This window comes from Apis mellifera, linkage group LG12 (assembly GCF_003254395.2).
Source record: "Apis mellifera strain DH4 linkage group LG12, Amel_HAv3.1, whole genome shotgun sequence".
In the NCBI taxonomy this organism is placed as follows: Eukaryota; Metazoa; Arthropoda; class Insecta; order Hymenoptera; family Apidae; genus Apis; species Apis mellifera.
This window is the reverse complement of record NC_037649.1, coordinates 6,972,286-6,993,523: the sequence shown is the minus strand read 5'-3', so window position 1 is coordinate 6,993,523 and position 21,238 is coordinate 6,972,286. Positions and strand designations below refer to the sequence as shown.

Here is a 21,238-nt window from a genome sequence, read left to right as displayed (position 1 = left end):
AGTTTTAAAAAAAATGGGAGTTTTCGAAAAATTCTTAGCGTCGAATAAATAATTATTAAAAATTGAGATTGTTCTTCTTTAGTCTGAGATTAGAAGAATGTTTCTTTAGATTTTTAATCAAGGAGATTTCGATAACGAATGTATTGGGAATATTTAACAAATTCAATTAAGATAAGCGAAACATTCATCGATTTAAACATCGACGTAGTTTGTCATCGATTTCGTTCAGCCAAAACGCTATATAACGTTTCGCAAAGCGTGAACCATCGCAAAGGGTCCCAATTAAGAATCTTTTTATAGTATCTTTAGCTCGACAGATGATTGGTGACTGTTTATCGACGCTAATAAGAATGCGTGATTGCGTCTGTGCAGCTCTACTAATTAATTTACTAAGGCTCAGTGTGACAATTTCCATCGGTACAGTAAGAAGCGATTGTTCAGACGGGAGTTTTTAATCATTTTACTTCTGTGATAACTTCTGTGATTCTGTGATTAAATTTCTTAATATAATATCGTCGAAATGGTAAATATAAAGTAAAAAGAAACCTTTCAGATTTTGTATTAAATTTAAAGAATATTCGTTTGTAATAATACGTAAAGTGAAAGAGTAGTATTATTACAATCGATGATAATTGTTACAATTAACGAGTCTCTTATTAATAAATACGAACTCATATTTTTTTAGGATGAGATTCAACTCAGCAAAGATCAAATTGCACGTGAGTATTTGTAATTTTCCAAGAAGAAAGAAAAAAAATAATCATTAAATAAGAATTTTTCTTTCGAAAGATTTAAAATTAACGATTTCTTTTTTCTTCTTTTTTCTTTTTTTTTTTTATCCTCGACTTTGCAGAGTTGAAAATGGGTTTCGAAGCGTTCGATCCCGACAAGAAGGGAACAATCACCACCGACACAGTTGGCACCATTTTGAGTATGATGGGGATGAAAATTCCATCCGCGCAGCTCAACTCGGTCATCGGTGAATACGATCCATTCGGTATCTATCCATATATCTGGAAATAAGAATTTTCACGTACAATCAACAAACAAATCTCACCGATAATCGATCACTTTTTCCCTTGCTCAGGATCCGGGGAAATGAATTTCGAAGAATTTTGTGGCTTAGCCTCCCGATTCATGGAAGAGGACACGGACACAGAGGCAATGCAGCAAGAATTGCGCGAAGCGTTCCGCTTGTATGACAAGGAGGGAAACGGTTACATCACCACCGATGTGTTCAGAGACATTCTTCACGAATTGGACGATGCGTTGTCCCCCGAGGAGTTGGACATGATCATCGATGAGGTGGACGCTGATGGTTCGGGCACGGTCGATTTTGAGGGTACGTGTGATTCTTTAAGATTTGTGCAGACAGAATCATGTGAACAGGAGAGGAAAAACTTATACAAATATATATATATTTAATTGAAAAAAAGTTCATTATTTTAATGAACTTACGATTTCATATGTAGATGAAGATGTTGAAAGTGAGAATAAGAAAATGTCGAATCGTTATTACAATGTTACAATTATTATTGCCACATCATTCGTCTGCTAGATCAATCCATCAAAAGGATCGTGTTATCTTTCGAAATTACGAATGTAATTCGAGGAATCAAACAAAGATCGTTTTCACGATTTCAGAATTCATGGAGGTCATGACAGGCTAAATTATCACCTTGGCACGAGGCGGTCGTCCCTCGTGGTCGGTCGCCACGAGAGGCGCATATATATATATAAACGACGATACCGTGTCTGCCTTTACTACACACGTGGAAAACGCGCGATTTATCGAGATAATGTTTTGGCAAAGTATGAAGTTAAAGGTTCCGCAGGGATGACGTTTCTTGGGATGGTGATCTTATAATGCGACTACAAGAGAAAATAAAATTTATGCGCGGTCGATTTTTGGACACGCTGAAATGATATTTCTATCTATGTGCCGGAATTAAACGAGGAGGGAGGCTGTGATTCAAACAATGGTAGAAACAAGTTTATATTAACGTAAATTGACCGTTCTTTTTTTTTCTCTTTTCTCCTTCCATTGATCGAGATCGAAACGAATTCTTGTTTTGTTAATCAATTAAGAGAAGATCGTGTGATTAAATTTCAAAGGAAAGATTGGAAACTTCATATTTTGTTCTCGAAACGACCGTCTGTCATAATACTCATTACACGACATTATAATGATAAAATCTTGTACAAGTTTAAGTATAAAGTAACTTGAAGTAAAAAGAAAAAAAAAAAATTATAAAAAGAATGAAGGTACAAAAAAATAGCAAATATAATTCGTGTAATTTATTTGCCCCTCATTATTTCATTTCATTCATTCACGTGCAATGATGATTGCCCAATTATTATTATTATTATTTTTTATCAATACCAATAATAACAAGATCATCGAGAGTAATAAAGAAAAATAAATTATTCTTTCTTATCATCTCTTTTAATTAAATCGTCCCTTTCCACGAAAGTTTCGTTAAAATTATATATAAAATGTGCAATATATTATTTTGCAACGTCAAGTACAATTAAAATTATACACAAGATATCACTCGACCGGCTCGTGTAGTAACACGTGCGTCCTCGAGAGTCTATAGCAAATATAACTTCGAGATTTCGTTCGTAATCCGCTCGATGCGACGATTGTTTCACGGGATCGAAGGAATTTTCACTTCAAGAAGAAGAGTTCAACAATAAGAAAGATAGGGAAAGAACGAGCAAAATGCCAAGAATCGATATCATTTCATATCCTAATCCTAAATATCTTAGCTATGGCCTTTAGATACTATGTGCTTATAATTAGCCGTCTAAAAATACGGATAAGATATGTTTATTACGTCGAATTGTCTCGGAAGAACGCGCGATATCCGGCCAAGAGCCAATTTCGTCTATTGTAGAGCCATATTGATCGTGAATCGTTCCACTATGGCGGAAATTCCCTGGCGGAAATTCTTGCGAAACGAGCGTTTTTGCACAATATCATAAGTATTCTCCTCCTTCCTCGTTCGGGATGAATTATCGTTAAATAATTGGATAAATTATCGCTTAGGAGACGAATTTATATTTATAAACGTAGAAATAAAATTCGAGTGGAAATTATCTCGTTTTATATATTACAATACGTTGGGAGTATCGTAATAATTTCGTTCGAAATATTTTTTTACACGTGTTACGTGTATTATATCCCTGTATACATTTTTATATTAAATGGTGTAAATATTCACAGTCCAGTTATTCCTATGTTTTATATATACGTTCGAAATCTCGATGAATACACACCGAGTGATGTAATTTTTTCTTATTGACTTGCAAATGATTGAAATTATATGCTGCATAGAATTAAAGTAAATAACCGATAATGGAGAGCGATAATTCGGTAATTAGTGTTTTTAATATACGAGGATAGAGGGTTTTTTCAATTTCGAACATGGGAGTTTTTATAATCACTGTTGTTAATAATCCTTTCTTAAATTGAGTAATAAGTAATTGTAAAGTACGAGAAAAAGAAATTTCTTAGCACAATGTAATAAAAAAAAAATAATAATAATATCGATACGTATTATTTATTTTGAGAACAATAATCGAATTTTTGCACGATTAAAATATTCCAATTGAGAAAATTGAAAAAAAAAAAAAAAAGAAAATTACTCACGTGTTAAATCGTTCCGTTTGCAACAGTATCGGTATAACAATGAAAAATTTGAGTACGTTGCCTCGAATTTTGCACAATTGAAATCCCTGTTTCGCGGAAACTGAGAGTGGGGAGTGTCCTCGATGAATTTGAAAACCACTAGAGTTCCTACGTAGATATTACCCGGTCAATCACGTGCCAGATCATCCTAATGTCCACATAAAACAGAAGTCCACAGCCAGAATCTGGTGCATACCCGGATAAACCGTCGACGGTGTCGTGCGTTAACAGACTCTAAAACCGTACTACACCTATTGCCTCATCATGGTGCGTTTTTTTTATAAATACCAAGCCAATGTAAACATTAACTCTAATTCTCTAAAATCATCCATTGTAATATTTCTTCTCCGGCACATTTTAATCAAAACATTCCATAAACATTTGAAAAACATTTTAACGTTTGATAAAATGGTTTCAGGATGATCTGACCAAGGATCAAATTGCTCGTAAGTAACGTACTGCTCTTTCCCTTCCTTCATAAATAATATTTCTTATCATTAATTACTTTTATGCCGTAGTTTTGAAGAAAGCGTTCGACGCCTTCGATCATGACAAAAAGGGTAGCATCGGTACCGACATGGTGGGCACGATATTGACCATGTTGGGTTACGAGCTCAGCGAGAAGACGTTGAAAGAGATCATCACTGAAGTTGATGAAGATGGTGAGAAGAATAAACTTGAACGCTTAACAAAATCATCGCTATTTTAATTTTATTTTAATTCAACCCTTTCGTTATACTCCGCTATTATGCTAAAAAATAACTCCAAAAATTTCATTTGCCTATTAAAAAACAATAGGAGGATTAATTTACTTAGTTGAATAAATCTTTCCAATTATCCCTGTCCAATCCAAGGATCCGGCCAATTAGAATTCGAAGAGTTCTGCACCCTGGCCGCCCGATTCTTAGTGGAGGAAGATTCGGAGGCTATGCAGCAGGAATTACGCGAGGCATTCCGATTGTACGACAAGGAAGGGAACGGCTACATAACCACTGCAGTATTCCGCGACATTCTTCACGAATTGGACGACAAATTGACGCCGCAAGAGTTGGACATGATGATAGAGGAAATCGATGCCGACGGTTCTGGAACGCTCGACTTCGATGGTAGGCGGATTATCCTTTTTCAGAAATTTTCATAACGCTTGGATCGATTCTGATTAATCAATTCGTACGAGAGACAAACGAAATGTGGAACTTGTATTCGTGGTTTCGACGTGGTCTGCCAACAATTCTATCTGATTGAATTAATTAATCGCTTGTCATGTAGACAACAATTTCGAACAATTTTCATTCGAGCCACGCAAATGTGAATTTTTCTTTTTTTTTTTTTAATCGAAGTTCAAAATGTTCTCTGAAATATTTATTTCGTTAATGTGATTATATATATATATTTTTATGCTATGCGTTTCCGTAATTTCAACATGCATATATTATTGCAGACACGTGTTTCACGAATTCTAATTTCTGGTTTCAGAATTTATGGAAGTTATGACCGGTGGTGACGATTAAATTGCACAGCTGGTTAATCAGGATGGACAGGGCTACGATTAAGCGCGACGACGATTGACACGAGTGCTGTTTCGTATATACCAAGCGCAAAATAAAATACTTGGATTGGTGTGGTTGCACACGATTGATATTTAAAAATTAAACGCGAGGACTATTGTTAACAATTATTAATGAGAACAAAGTGAAATTTCACGTTACTCGATTGTAAAAAACGGAACATTTTATTGTATAACTATTGAATAATATCGCCGAGAGCGAAAGTTAACGAGCAAAGAGAATCGTGATTCGACGCCTGAACAACTGCAATCGAGTGTGCGCTTGCGAAGTATGCGGCGGCAAAGGGGCAGCGAAACCGCCAAAGGAACCACCGATGAATGATCAGAGATGATGATTAAAAAGAGTCTATGCATCATCGAATTTTTTATTCGCTTGTTGGCGTATACTTCATTCGATGAAGATAATTTAATTGTCCACGATTGAATAATATGTGAAGAAAAATCAGAAGAAATAAAATTACCTTTTTATACGAAGAATTCCTCTTTTTTGTCGATGAGGAGACACGCAAAAAGATCCAATAGTATCCTCCTTCATTTTGTTTCTACCTCGAATATAAATCGAATTTTCTACGACTCAAAGTCAAAAATTACAATATAATCTGTAATTCTCGAAAATTTTAACTCTTCCCTGTCGAGAGATTCGCTCATAGATTAATACTCGTTTCAAAATACAGATGCAACTCGTTTATTCGATTTACGCGTTTAAATGGTATCGTATCGTATCAAAAGCAGCGGTTAATAAATCGAGAGAGTTAAATCGACGACGAATTAAGGAAACACATTCCGGAAGATAAACGAACGCCGAACATTCTTGGCACCCGTTCATCTACATCATCTACATGTCTACAAGCGCACAATCTAATTTTCCGTTCACTCTTACGAAAAGTGCGCGTGAGTTGCGATTTTGATAAACGCCCCCTACGTCGTGTCCACGTCATCCGTCTATATTTTTCCTATCCGGTTTATTTGCCTAACACCGTCTGGTTGCCATAACTTTGTCGATCGTCGCATCCTCTTCCTCGCGCCCGGAGGAAGAACGTTTCCCAAGCGTTTCTTTATTTAGCGATTTTCCGCCGGTTATCGTGTTACAAGATAATTTCAAAATCTTCCACGTCGAGTGGAAGAGGAGCAAACGCGTCAGAGGAACAACGCACAACGCGCTGTTGTGGCGCGTGTGAACGATATCACGTGTGTGTGAAACGGGCGAGCTGTTGTGTCATCGCGATCTCGGGGAAACGCAGAAGAACGCAGAATGAGAATTTCGTAAATTATATCGATCGGTTAATGCTCGGCCTCGAATGATTTATCGTCGAAGATATTATCTGTGAAGTTGACGTGCTGTGTGTGTATCCACCGGCCAAATTTTCTAAATGTCAAGTGGGCCGTCAAGGCGGTTGGTTGGATCCAGCGATGATTGGATCATCCACGTTAGATGATCGGTTTACGTACGCGTGGTCGGATGTGACCGTCGACAAATAAATAGCCACCGAATTTACGAGGAAATAATATTCTTTTCACACCTGAATTTTCTTCTTCGCCTCGGGTGTCGTGATTTATTTGCTCGGCCTGTTTACCTCTTATTAAGCGTTTGAATTTTGATTTATATCCTGCCGAGGAAAAGATTACATCTCTTGCTTGGAATATTTAATATTTCTTTTTTAGAGAGGTGAGTCTATAATTAACCGTAATTTACATGAAATTTATTGTGAAGCGCTGGCAGCTGTTATATTTTTAGGTATCAGGAAGGAGGAAATGGAAGAGGAGGGATATTGGAACGTGAGATTCTTCAATCGACCGTTTCGTGCGAATTTTTTACTAATAAATTTTTACAATTAATACGAAAAGAAATATTCTGAAAATTTATCAAACGTACATTTATTTTTAGGGATCTACATAATCCAATTAATATCTCTCTCTTCAATGGGTTTTGATTTATCTTTCTCAAAGAGAGAAAGATGTAATTTCTTGTTGCAAAGATAAGTACACGTATCTGAAACTCGTATAAAACTCATTATTAAACCTCTAACGTATGTATATTTTTAGGAACTGAAGAAACAGAAGAGAACACCAGAAAAAAAAAAGAATTTTGTAAATCCATGTATTATTAAAAATTTTAATAATTATTGACTCGTGTTTGTATAATACATGCACGGGTGGATAATTTCTTGTTGCAAAGATAAGTACACGTATCTGAAACTCGTATAAAATTCATTATATTAAACCTTTAACGTATATCCGTATGTATATTTTTAGGAACTGAAGAAACAGAAGAGAACACCAGAAAAAAAAAAGATTTTTGTAAATCCACGTATTATTAAAAATTTTAATAATTATTGACTCGTGTTTGTATAATACATGCACGGGTGGATAATTATTGATCTCCGCCAGAGTTTCGTTCGATTTCAGCGTGGAATTTCCTGTCGAAGATTGAAAGGGGCAGCAGCAGCAGCGAGCAACTGTCGCGGTGAACGGGAATCGGATCGACAGAAGCGATACCAAATGGGGCGTCTGAAATGTTCAGAGATGTCATTATCTCGCCAACTCCCGCGTATCGGCGCACGTAATCAATTTCTAAATGAATACGGTTAATCTTAATTCCCAATAATATCCCTCCTCAAATCCCGCTACTCATTTCAAACCACAAGTCAAAGTGTAAAAAAATCTAAAATCAATTCGAAACCAATTCTATTTTTCTATCTTTCTTTTAAAAATTTATTCTCACTTTCGAATGATTTCCAAGATCTTTTGCGAGATCTCAAAATTGTTGAAACTTCATCCATTCTTTTTTTTAAATCTGAAACTCCTCTTCCTTCCTATTTCTCTCCTCTTTCTCTCAATCCTTTCGAAGAATCTCGAAGCATTCCATCCCTAGAAAATTATCACGGACCGAAGTTAAACAGATTTCGAAACTACGGGTATCCGAAGTGGCAGTCGGTTGTAAATCAAGTTTGTATCGCGAACCATATCCGGTTTTCCAATATAATCCTCTGAAACGCCGGCTCTTTAGCCGTGCGTGGAATAAATATCGAACGTGGAACAGTTATATACAGGATTCGAATTAAACGTTGCATCTTGTTGGATTTATTTAAATAATAACACGTGAATTCCATTACATATATACATACATTTTATCGAGTTGCGAATAGATGGAGTTTAAAGCGGAGAGAAGGGGATGAAAAAATAATTAAATTAATCTGCGATGATGTTAATTAAAGGGGAGAAGTGATAAGAGAGATGACGAGATTTAAAATATGGCCGTGAATCGAGAATCCAATCCAGATTGAATTGGAAATATCCGCTGGAAAATTGTCGCGCAGCGAATGAAAATAACATTAACTCTTTATTCCCGGGATACTTATAGATATGTTTCGGCGAACCTGTTTCGATTATTTCGATTGGTGATATCATATTTTCAACGAAACAAGTGCACCTTTCACCGGGCAAGCTCGGCCGAGGAATTGGACTTGCATGCTCGCGTGCTTCAACTCGTTAAAATCGACATTGTGCATACATAGTTAGCGGAAAATGAACGACAGTAATTACATAGAGCGTCGAATTCATTAATATGAAATTGCATACGCGATACGAGAGATAAGTTCGATTAGCCAATATTGAAAATTATTCTGGAGGAATGCGAGGAAGAGTGTAAAGTGTTCGTTAACAATGTTTTTTAAAACTTGTTCGACTACTTGCTGGATAATTACAAATATATCCTTGGCACAATAGATATATTCGAAGGAGTTAATATTAAAATTCAAATTTACTTTTTAATTAATAACGTATCTCGAGAAGATGGAGAAAAAAAATTGAGGAAATAATAAATTTTCGTTATTATTTGAAAGTAATCGTTTAAATCGTGTAGGTAAGATAATTTTATTAGCGATATATTTAAGAAATGGTATCGGATCAAGTTTTTATCAATAAAGATCTCTCTGATGGGTATGTATAATAATAAAATAACGACATTAAGTGAGACAAATTGATCGAGATATCGCATATATCACAGAGAAAACTCGTTTAGCGACTTTTATAAATCTTCTATTAATAAGCTTTTTTTTTTCTTACTACATCGTTTTATATGAAATTGAAATGTCTCGAGCATCATCGAAAGTCATCCATTATGATATAAGATAATCAAGAATCAACAATTCTTGATCGAGTGATCCAATACTAATAATATGCAAACTTTCAAATTTTCAATATTGCATCTTGGATATTAACGTTCAAAATGAAGAGATAAAATTGCAATAAATACACGTGTAAAGTCAAAATTTTATTATTATTTTATTACCGATCGAACGATACCGAGATATCTTTATTTCGTGAAAGTTGGTGGCGATCATTGGCCACGATATCCCTACGTTACGATTTTTGCTGTGCTGTGCTGTGAGACAAAACGATTAACCAGATTAATCCCTTCGATCTATTCAACGAGTACAATAAACCGGAATTAGAATGGATCGCAGAAGATAGAGAAAGAGAAGAGAATAATTAAGCCTTGCGTATTTATTATGGGAAGAAGTGTTAGTGTTTCAAGGAATAAATAATCCTGGTGAAAAAATTTTAATTAGCATCGCAAGGAACGGGGAGATCTCTCGACTTTTATCGAGATTCCGATCGATCCAACCGATAAACAAGATTCACAACCGGTTCCAGCTCGTCTGATACAGATAAACGCTCTTTCACCGAGGAGATCTCGGTTTAGATAATTCATCTATCGATCCGCCTATCCACCGTGCGATAATTACATATTTCAAATATTCAAAATCATTGGCTAATGAAATTTATGGCTTCCGTTCCGATCCTCGTAGTAATCGCGCCAAGATTTGCAATCTTAATCAGAATGGATCTTCCAATTATGTAATTTCGTCGATACATTTATACGTATAACCTGTTGAATCGATAGGATATATTTAATTTTATATAAATTTTATTTTTTGATGATACGCGGGATCGAATTAACATAGAATTAAATAAGTAATGGATTTGGGAAGCAAATGCACGTCTTCATAAGCATAAGAGAATGGCGAAGAAGGTTAATTTTTTTTTTTTTGTGTGTCTAAGAAGTTATGAGATATTGGGTGCTGCCACCTAAAGGATCTTGTATAGAATCTTTAGCGTGATAATAAAACTTTAAGAATTGCAAAACTTTTATAGTATAATAAGTTCGTGGATCGTAAAATACAGAAGCTAAAAGGTTTATGATTTTGGAGGGGTCACGAAACATCTGAGATATTAAGATCCTCCGGTAATAACACGTTACGACCATGCAATTATGACAGGGTCTTATAACCTCAAAGATAATTATGTGACGCGATCTCTAAATTGTCTCGAAGCGGCATGTAAATTAATTCGAACAACGAATTCAATTTAACCCTGTTTATTTTTAATTGAAAGAGTATCGTATTTTATTACGATAATTTGAATATTATTACTCGCGCTATATTCGTGAAATTATAATTCTGTACGAAATAGCGCGTGGAATTAATTTGCGTGCAGAATACTTTCAGTTCAGTTGGAATAATTTTCTTCCTTAACTTATCCTAGAGTATAAATGTTGAATTCATTCATTTCGAATAATCGCATTGCCACTTGTCGACATTCTTATTGAATTTTAATTGGGTAACATTTAAAAGATAAGTAACGAACATTCCTAATCGATGCTAATCTTTCTCGAAAATTCTATTATTATCTTGCATCCCTTTTTATTTTATCCCGGCGTTTATGAAGTTGTTGCAATTATTATTCGCGCATACGCGCTTCTTTCCGCTTCTAATTATCAGGGCGTTTCTGAAATGCTTTTAATTTCGATACATATTTATGCTTGATTGTTAACCTAAGCTCGGTCACTGTGAAAGAGAAAGTAGGTGAAGGCTAGAACGAACGATTTGCTACAATTACTCGTAATCTTCCAAGTGTTACACTTTTGCTAACGAACCAAATCCTCCGATGAGAAAGTGCTGTCAGCTAGCACGCGTTGTAGCACCAGTTTCGTTCGGAGTACCAATTGAAAACACCAATTTGGCAACGCCAAATACGATCACCGTTCTTTTTAGCAGAGATAAATGATCGCAAGATAACGCAAGCATTGATTGCGAGGAAATTTTTATTCGTTGGAAAAAAATTTACAGACGCATATTGATATTTTCATTAAAGATTTGTCCAAAAATTGTCTTCTTTCCGATAACTAACTAAAATTTACAATATTACGAAATTTCCAATTCAACTTTAATAACATCGTTTCAATTTTTGAATAACTTAATCAGACTTATACCAAGGTTAATCTAGAAATTATAAACTTTCGTATGAATCAGAAACGATCACTACTCTGAAATTGATTCGCAATGCTTTCAACCTATCTTCGATTCTCTTATTTCGTGTTGTTTCACTGGAAGAAGAATTTTTTCAAAGAAGGATTATCGCATGGCGAAAAGAAAATATATATTTTACTCGATGCAATGAAAACGAGATTATTCGATCTATGTCGAAGAAAAAATCGCACGATTAACCAACAGGTCTCGTGACGTCATGACGCATATTTGCATAACGCGTTGCATCCACTAGAGCGGCAGGTAGTTATCGAATTACACAATATATATATATGTGTATCGTATCCCTGCCATAAACTTGGCTGCATTCCAGCATCGTGATGGCCTTGATCGCATTTCGTTCACCGAGTTCAATTCGTTTTCAACGTGGAAGGATCTCTCGGTTGAGAGAATCGGTAAACACACATATATATATACGTGCTAATTCACGGATCGAGAATAACGCTAATTACGTTACCGACTAGCGTTATCGACTCGCGTTATTTCTTGGGTTTCTTGTTGCGTGTAACAGTGTCTCCCGACGCGATACCATTATCTGATTTATATCGAATCGATGGATGGTAAATAGTTAGGGGATTTAGCACACGATACTTTGCAATTAGGCTCTTCGAGTGGTCCCTTTTCGAGTAAAATTTAAGTCTAAAGAAGAAAAAAGAAAATCTAAGAATATCTAAGAAATCTAAAGAAGAATTTTTGTTAGTTGAGTTAATTATGAGTAAAGATTTTTTCGATATATTTATTCGTTCGTCGTCGAAACGTTTGAAGAGTGAATTTTATCCTCTTCGATCTATATTATAATTGACTCGATATTTTGAATGGTATTAGCGATTAAGTCGAGAAACTTTGCGCTGTATTGAAAAAAAGGGAAAGGTATATCAGTCGATCTATTCAACCGAAAGAAAAATCGCATAGGATCGGATGTTTAATACCTATAATTTTAGAGGGTTATTAAAACACGTTCGAACGGCGTTGATACACGATCGTACAAGAAATCGTATCGTGATCGTTGTTAAATAACCGCTCGTGCTATTTTAATAAAACGCGAGTCGACACACGCCAGAAAGTGAATTATTCGTTAACCTTTTCCCTTCCTCGCTTTTAATATACTATGTAACGTAATTTCATAATCAGATTTCAGTTTATCGAGATCCTTATGCTATAAAGATTATCTGCCAACCTCGTCCATTATCAATGATTTATTGTAATTTCTTCATTGGGACGAGATATTAATCCTCGCCAACGCTGTTACGAGACACGAACTTTCGATATATCTTTTCCATTCCTAATTCGAGGGGAATAATTCTAATTTTCAATTTCAACGACAAACTGGAGGAATTAGAAAGGATACGATCAAAGTTGTCTAATGATACGATTAAAGAGTACTAACGGAGATTGGTTGCAATTGCAAACTGCTACTGATTAAAAAAAAAAAAAAAAACACGGAATTTTATTCCTTTTTTAATTGATAATTTTGATCTTTTCAAGTATTATGTATACTTGGACAAGGTTTAAATATTAATTCAAATTTTTTGTTGAAATTCTTGAAAATTTAGAAAATAAATTTTATTTAGAGATGTAGAAATAGAGGTAATAATAATAAAAAAATATGAAGATTCTATTCTACAAAATTATAGAAAAATTTTAAAATTTTTATAAATTTTTACAACATTACACATTCTTTCAACAAGAAGTGTTTTCTAAATTTCAAGGTTTCTCCATCCATAAAAACAACGAACGCTGCAATCAATACAATACGAATTGCAAGAAACCGATCATTGAAAAGATGGAGAAAAAAGAAAAAGAACGGATTCGCTCGTGTATTCCGCGAACTTTGCCTTGACCATTGATCACTTTTCCCTCTCCTCCATCCCCGTTGAAATGAACGACAACCACCGATCGGAAGCTATAATTTCACGGAGATTAACCGGTCAAATTATTTCGCCACCCACGCATACGATCATTTTCGCGCAATTACAAAACGGATCGAATTCTTTCCTCCACACCCCCTTTCAAACAAGAGGATAAGATCTGGCTCGTAAATGGCTCGTTGATTCTCGTGTCTCTCGTTAATTTTTTTTCCCCCTCCCTCCTTTTTCTTTATTCTCTCTCTCTCCCTCCCTCTTCTTAAGATCGTTGCATGACGCGAGAATTAGCGTGCAAACGACAAAGCGTGTTGGCCGTTCGCGAAAGTAAAAGTAATCGCCGACAGCCGATCGCATTATACATAAACAACTGGACCATAAATAATTCCGTGCTCTGTAGCTCTAATCGATCTGAAATCGTGATTCGAGAGAGAGACGGTTAAACCGATAACGTGACGACAAGTTCTAACCCGTGGAACCCCGGGTTAGAAAAGCGCGCGCAATACGCGCGTGTAACCGATTTATCCGGCTATTTTTCCCTTGGCGAAGTTTAATACAATATTCGATAAAATAAAAATAATCGTCTCGAGTAAGTATCGTTATCGGATTCCAGGTTACCGGATTCGAGGGATATTTTTTTTTAAAGAGAAAAATTGCTAAGTCGTGGAATACGTTCTTATATTTACGTTTTTATTTTGATAATCTTCGTTGTGTTCTTAAAGGAAATTGGAATTTTCATTGCTTATTTCCAATGCAATATTGGAAAATGGAATTTTAATTTCGATACGTTTATCGATCGGTAGCACGAATTTCCACTACTATTTTTCGTGTATAAATAATTTGGAAATATTCTGTAACACGTAATTTTCAACACGATCTTTAAATATCAAATGGAATACGTAATATTGCATGTTTCTAACGCGCAACTGTGTCTTTTATGATTGCAATATAGCAGATAATGACATGGTAAATGATTTATGCAGAACGAAATGGAACGGGTGAAGTTAAGCCTGGTACAGTTAAGCTTCAGAAAAATGTGCTTACATCATTTATCAAAATCCAATATTGGCCCAGTGTTTCAATAACAATTTTACCTATCGTATCGAGAGGAGAAAGAAATCACATATTTTTTTCCAATTCTAAAAATTTTCAACCGATATAATAAAATTACGACTTTATCCGCATATAAGGATAATTACAAAACTTATCCATCTTCTTAAAAACGAGCCGTGAACAGAAATGCGATTTCCATCCACTCGATCCGCCTTTCTACCTTAATAATCTATCAAACACACACATTTTCTCCCCCGTTAAAAGAACTTTTCTCCTTCGTACAATCCTTAACCAGTCTCTATCCTAATTGACGAACCGGTGAACAACCTCGACGAAATCCCGTAATTTCTCTCTCTCTCTCTCTCCTCTTCCTACCAATGAATTGTACAACTCTAATTAGCCATATATATACGTGTATTTGAGGTACGTCTAGGGAAACGTTTTCCACGAGAAACTCGATTATCGAGCTCGTTCGATTCAATTTCATCCGGTGGTTGAAACTCGGGATCCGCGCTCGATCGTGAATCACAATCATTGGACCGGTTCCACGCATCGATCCACGGAGATCCGTAGCATGGCCCGTTGCTCGCTCGGTGAAAGGAACACCAGCGCCGCCGATTTCTTTCGGCCTTTTAAACGCCCTCGTGTGTGTTTCTCTGTTATGTCGCGGATAACATTTCGAATCCGGCTCGTTTGTCGCTCCGTTTCCGGTCCACGCTTTGATCTTTCGTCCCACGAATTTTGTTTGTTGGGACAATTTCGTCGAAGGAATTTCTTTTCAACGAGTGATGGAATGATTGGGAATTCTTTTTTCGAAAGATCTTTCGATAATTTTTGAGGATGTTGTATAAATTGTTGAATAAGATATTTCAGGAAGTATATTTATGCAAGAAAGTTTAGAAGATAGTTTAGTTAATTATTTATAATATTGATATTGATAAGTTTGTCAAGAATCATTCAGGAATTTCTTTTCATCGAATAATGGAACGAGTTGGAATTCTTTTCTCGAAAGATCTTTCGATCTTTTAATAACTTTTGAAAAAATTATTGAATAAAATATTTCAGGAAGTATATTTATGCAAGAAACTTTAGAAGACAGTTTAGTTAATTATTCTATAATATTGGTATTGATAAGTTTGTCAAGAATCATTCAGAGGAATTTCTTTTCAACGAATGATGGAACGAGTTGGAATTCTTTTTTCGAAAGATCTTTCGATCTTTTAATAACTTTTGAAAAAATTATTGAATAAGATATTTTACGAAGTATATTTATGCAAAAAAATTTAGAGGATAGTTTAGTTAATTATTCTATAATATTGATATTGATAAGTTTGTCAAGAATCATTCAAAGGAATTTTTTTTTACTGGATGATGGAACGAGTTGGAATTCTTTTCTCGAAAGATCTTTCGATTTTTTGATAACTTTTGAGGATATTGTAAATTGTTGAATAAGATATTTCACGAAGTATATTTATGCAAGAAAGTTTAGAAGATAGTTTAGTTAATTATTCTATAATATTGATATTGATAAGTTTGTTAAAAATCATTCAAAGGAATTTTTTTTCACTGGATGATGGAACGAGTTGGAATTCTTTTTTCGAAAGATCTTTTGATAACTTTTGAAGAAATTGTTGAATAAGATATTTCAAAAAGTATATTTATGTAAGAAAGTTTGGAAGATAGTTTAATTATTCTATAATATTGATAAGTTTGTCAAGAATCATATATTTAATACATTAGGATGCACAGATCGAAATGTCTTGAAGACTTTCTAACTGCGTTGAAAGTTGAAGTTCAAATCAATTGCAGGTAAAGATTTCAACCTGAAAGGTACGAATGTTATGAAAGGTATAATTAATACAATTGATTTTTCAGGTCAATGGAAGGCCAGGCCGTCGTCGAGATCGAAGCCCCACGGACATGAAAGGGTTGAGCGGCGCGCAGAGTCGGCGATAGTGAGTGCCGTTTCCCGCCAAGGACATTCATTATATCCACTTAGGTTTTACTTATACACGTTGGAACGTTATAAACGTTGACGAGGCATCCATCGGGTGGAAAGTTGCTCGAGTTGTGTTGATCATTCATTTGTGTAATTCCTTGACAGGAGTCGTGCGAACAAAGCTGGTGCTCCGCCTTGCTCCGCCAACACTTTCACGATCGCTCGGCGTTAGGCGTAATTACACGCCATAGAACACACGAATTTCCTTTCTAATTCGACACCTCGAGAAAGTGCGTGAGTACACACCTACTCGGAGAAGAAAAGGGAAAAAGCAGGCAAATGGTTTCACCGAAGAATAGAATGCCGAACGTAGATCGTAGATAAGCTCGGGTGATCGTGCTTGAGAATAATTTCTAATTCTCGTTAGAAGAGATGCATCGTTATTATTCTTTTTTTCTTTTTCTTTTTTTTTTTTTTTTCTATTGCTGAAACGATAAAACGAAAAAGAAGTTAAACTTGGTCGAGATGATTTTATTAGGTATTGCCCATTCACGGTTTTCTAAACTGGAGGCCTGGACTCTCTCGATCGTTCATTACGGACAAAAATTCTGTAATCTGTAGCGCGTGTCGATCGAATCGATTAATTAATGACGTCGAATAATTAATTAACCTTTTCTTTCTTTCCTTCTTTCTTTTCTGATTTCCATTACAAACAACGCTTTAATCGTTTGCCAACTTTCACGAGTTGTGGTTCTGGATTGTTTTAAGGTTGAGCAATTAGACGCAATTTTGTCCCGGAGTAATCGAAAGGATATTATGAAACGAGCGATCTTGCCACCTGTCGTGACAGGAAATTGAAAATCAACCGGAACGCAGTTTTTCTTCCAAGCGCATGGCATTTTTCTTTCAGGTATCATATCATCCTTCAAATAATATCCAGTTTTTCGAACAATTCTTTCGTTTGCTTCTATCTGAAAAAAAATTAAAATCTTGATTAAAATTTTCATTTTCTTCGGAGTTTTCAATTATCGAAACGATTAAAATATCGAATATCGCGACAACTTGTAACTTCCTATTTACACAATTAGAACCAGATTCCTTAAAACGCATCGCCATTTAAACCTGTCTTCGAGCGATTAATCCGCGGAGTAAAGAATTTCTCGACACCATTTAAGACGATTACGAACCGCTTAACGAATCGATCCGATTCGAAAGCTCTCCTTCTTACGTTTCCGACCAATCGTAACGTTTTCCGATGATAGCATTTTCCATCCGCATTTTCATCTCTCTGTTTTCGTTGGACGAAGGTACGTTACACAGACACACAGGCCATTGCATCGGGCAATATCCCCAGATTCGACGATTTTGAAACTTCCCCAAAGGCCATTCTCCATTTCCTACTGCTCTCGATTTCTCGCCTCGTTAAACACCTCGATAAAACCACCCGATCGGCTCGAATATTCCAACAGATATTCGATGATTGTCCATAATACGAACGTCTTTAAATTCTGGAATGTTCTTTGCATTATATTATTTGGATCTCCGTCATCGTTCGTTTCCACGAAACGTGGAATTCGAATTTATCGAGATCTCACGTGTATGCGTTTCTTCGCGAGTTTTGTTTACGGCCGATTGCGACACTGTATAATTTCCCCTGCGAAACGTCGATTCCTTATTTGTCCGCGCCCTCGAGGGTATATAAAATTCATAGATGAATAGATTGCGAAGATAAAATCAGGTTGAATAGATGCGAGCGAATAACTTGCGAATAAATCGTACGAAGAAATGATACAATGGTTGGATACAAAGAAAGAGAGTTTCTTCGACGCTTTTTTCGATCGGCAGAAGAAATTTATCTATCGTTCGTACCGAACCGATGCAATTGTAACTCGATCGTCCCAATTTTGAATCTCTCGTTTCGAAGAAGAATTTAACCGCTTTCTCTCCACTCTTGCCTTCAATTCTCGCCTACTATAGAATCATTTCGATAATCTATCGAAATTTCGACACGCTTTCTGCCGTTTTATATTTATAGCAAGCGCATAGCGATAAAAAAAAAAAAGAAAAGATGATCTATAAACTCTCAAAAAATTCGTCGTATATAGATAAGACGAGGATGGGATAAGAGAGAGCAAGTTAATAACACGTATGGATGCCTGTAAACTCGCCTCCAATTATCATTTTTCCTCCCCCCTCCGATAATCGATCAAATCGCTGCTCGCGCAGGAAGTAGCAACACCCGCTATCGCCGTCATCGTTCCTCCTTTTTCATTGTTCCATGAATTATGAGTGAAACGAGATCGCGATTTCCGTTTTCTCTTCTTTTTATTTTATCATTTTGTACTATTGCGTATAATATAGCCCGATAAATCTGTTGTATCGCGTTTTCAACGTTATATTCAACGATGTTTCCTTTTTAACGATGATTCGAAGATCGATAAATGAATCGATAATAGATCGATAATAGACGAATTTCCCCTCCTCATTCATGTAACTCTCGTTTATTATTCTTCCAATCTTTCTCCTGCGATTTCTTCACAGATTTTATGATTTTTATCGATCGGCAAATCAAGGTTGAAGATATCAGGATCATTAAAAACACGTGCCTCTAATCATTTTTTTATCGTCTAATATGAGTCATGTGATTGTAGTGTTGCGATCAGGATATTATTGTTTTATTTTCTTTTTTTACATGGTTGACTCATTGTCAAGAAACGTGGTTTTGACTTTGTTCCTTCGCGATATGAAATCATTATGGATTAAGAGTATTGATATAGCTTACGTTAATTACGATAACGATATAAAATACAATTCATTTTCGTGTCAACGAAAGTTAACGAATCTGATTATTATTAAAGAATTCATTCACCATTTTCTAAATATTATTATTTCTTCCTCATACATCTTCGTGATGTATGGCCGATCTTATCCGATTAGAAATCTCAATCATCCCAATCATCAATTTTACCGATCGAACCATTGTGATTGCTATCCGGATCCATCGAATTTCGTAGACTTTCCATGACAGATTTATCGCGATCCTTATCAACCGGGACACGTGTTAGAACTCGTCCTCTATTCGCGTTCTCGTCAAAACTTTCCAAATATCCCAATATTTTTAAACGATTCTTTCTTACTTTCTTCGACACGACGCGGGGAAAGGAAAGAATGTGAAACGGTTTCGAGAAATTCGTTTCAACAGGAAGCGTATCTCGCGACAAATTTCATTATTCTTTCTTTTTATGCTGGGCGATCGTTTGATGATCGCAATTTCAATGAGAGATCTCTGTTTGTTGACAATGTTTCTCAACATTTTTTCATTCATACATTGTTTTGTAGTTGCAAAATCGGTTGCCTTTGCCTTGACAATTATACGAAAAATATATACTTTCGATGAAACGAGTGTATATAATACTTCATTTTACTTTTTGACACATTGCAACGTTATAAAAATATTAATGAAATATTAAACTAGACTCGTAACTACATTTTATGAAATTTAAATAAAAATCTACGCGCGTAAATGTGATAGAAAGGTATAAAGATATCTTGCAGATCTTTATTTCGCATATATTATAATTAGATTGTAACAATAATCTTGTAGCTATCTATATAAAGGGTTGAAGAAACACTGTTGAGAAACACCGTCTTCGAAGAAGATATATCGTGACCGGGCGATCTTTCTATTACTCTGACGAGTAATATACTCGTGACAAGAGTGTCGAATCGGTGATAGCCAGATTGTATTAAGATAATGGATTATTACTAAATTTCGACCGGGTTATTATTCAAGATCGCGGATAGGTTTTCACTTTTAGACATGTGGAAGATGGATGATAAAATAGAAACGTCGATAAAGTTGGGATTAAAACGTGACGATACTAATGACTTTTTCGTGGAGAGGAGAGATTGGATCGGCGAGGATCGTTTCGATAATCGTGAATAATCGTGAATAAAAAAATAAAAAAGAAAGGTATCTAAGATCGCACACTTGTGTCTGCCTGTATCTGTTGGCCTTTTTAAAGTTTCTCGATTCTAATTAACTGGTCGTTTATTTTATATTAGATTGAAGCGCGAATATATTTAAATGAATTTTATCGCCGATTAAACGCGTAAATCTTTGATCCTTTTAAACCACCATTTCGTTATGGTCGTTACGCTTGCAACATCGTTGGAGGATGGAGATTATCTCTCGTTGTGTCCATCCATCAGAATTTGCAACTTTATAATTTCTCTCGTGTCACGATTAGAAAAGCGAGGAAAATAATTTTCTTTTCTTTTTCCCCTCCTGTCAATTCGAATATTTTATGCACAGCATTTTGAAATATACGTGACTGAAATTTGTACCATTTTCTTCGAATTTTTCTTCCTTCTTGGGGAAAAAGGTTAAACCTGATTCTAGATCCCTAAAAAGTACATAGATTTTTCTAACTCTCTAAACTTAAAAGTCAAAGAATGTTTCTAGGATCTAAATATTTCACGTGCACGAGGTAAGGAAACAAGGTGAAAAGGATAGGAAGTTTTATCAAAGGAGCACATAATTCATATTCCAATTTCATTTCCATAACATATACTTTTGCTCGAATATATTCATTCGAGTTAAATAATTATTCGTAATAAAATATTCTTCCTTTATTTAAATAAAATATACACGATTCACCATTGATTTGTATTATTGTTGGTACGACAATTTTATGAACTCTCTTCCATTTGATAAACTTTTACAAATCCTTCGAGAGGAGATAACTTTAACAATTACGCTTCATCGACGAATAAATAAAAAATCCAAATTCG

The 21,238-nt window shown here is 35.3% G+C and overlaps 2 protein-coding genes across 2 annotated transcripts; both read left to right on the top strand.

Annotated features, from left to right (window-relative positions):
* The first annotated feature begins 511 nt into the window (after positions 1-511).
* Positions 512-2,168, top strand: TpnCIIIb (troponin C type IIIb). The gene is given in 5 exon segments (NM_001011652.2): positions 512-523; positions 686-719; positions 854-997; positions 1,088-1,342; positions 1,645-2,168. Coding segments are annotated over 5 exon segments (462 nt in total). The 5' UTR covers positions 512-520; the 3' UTR covers positions 1,671-2,168.
* A 1,716-nt stretch (positions 2,169-3,884) lies between these two features.
* On the top strand, positions 3,885-5,777 carry TpnCIIIa (troponin C type IIIa). Its single transcript, NM_001318482.1, is given in 5 exon segments — positions 3,885-3,961; positions 4,113-4,140; positions 4,213-4,356; positions 4,549-4,800; positions 5,171-5,777. Coding segments are annotated over 5 exon segments (462 nt in total). The 5' UTR covers positions 3,885-3,958; the 3' UTR covers positions 5,206-5,777.
* Positions 5,778-21,238: the final 15,461 nt, after the last annotated feature.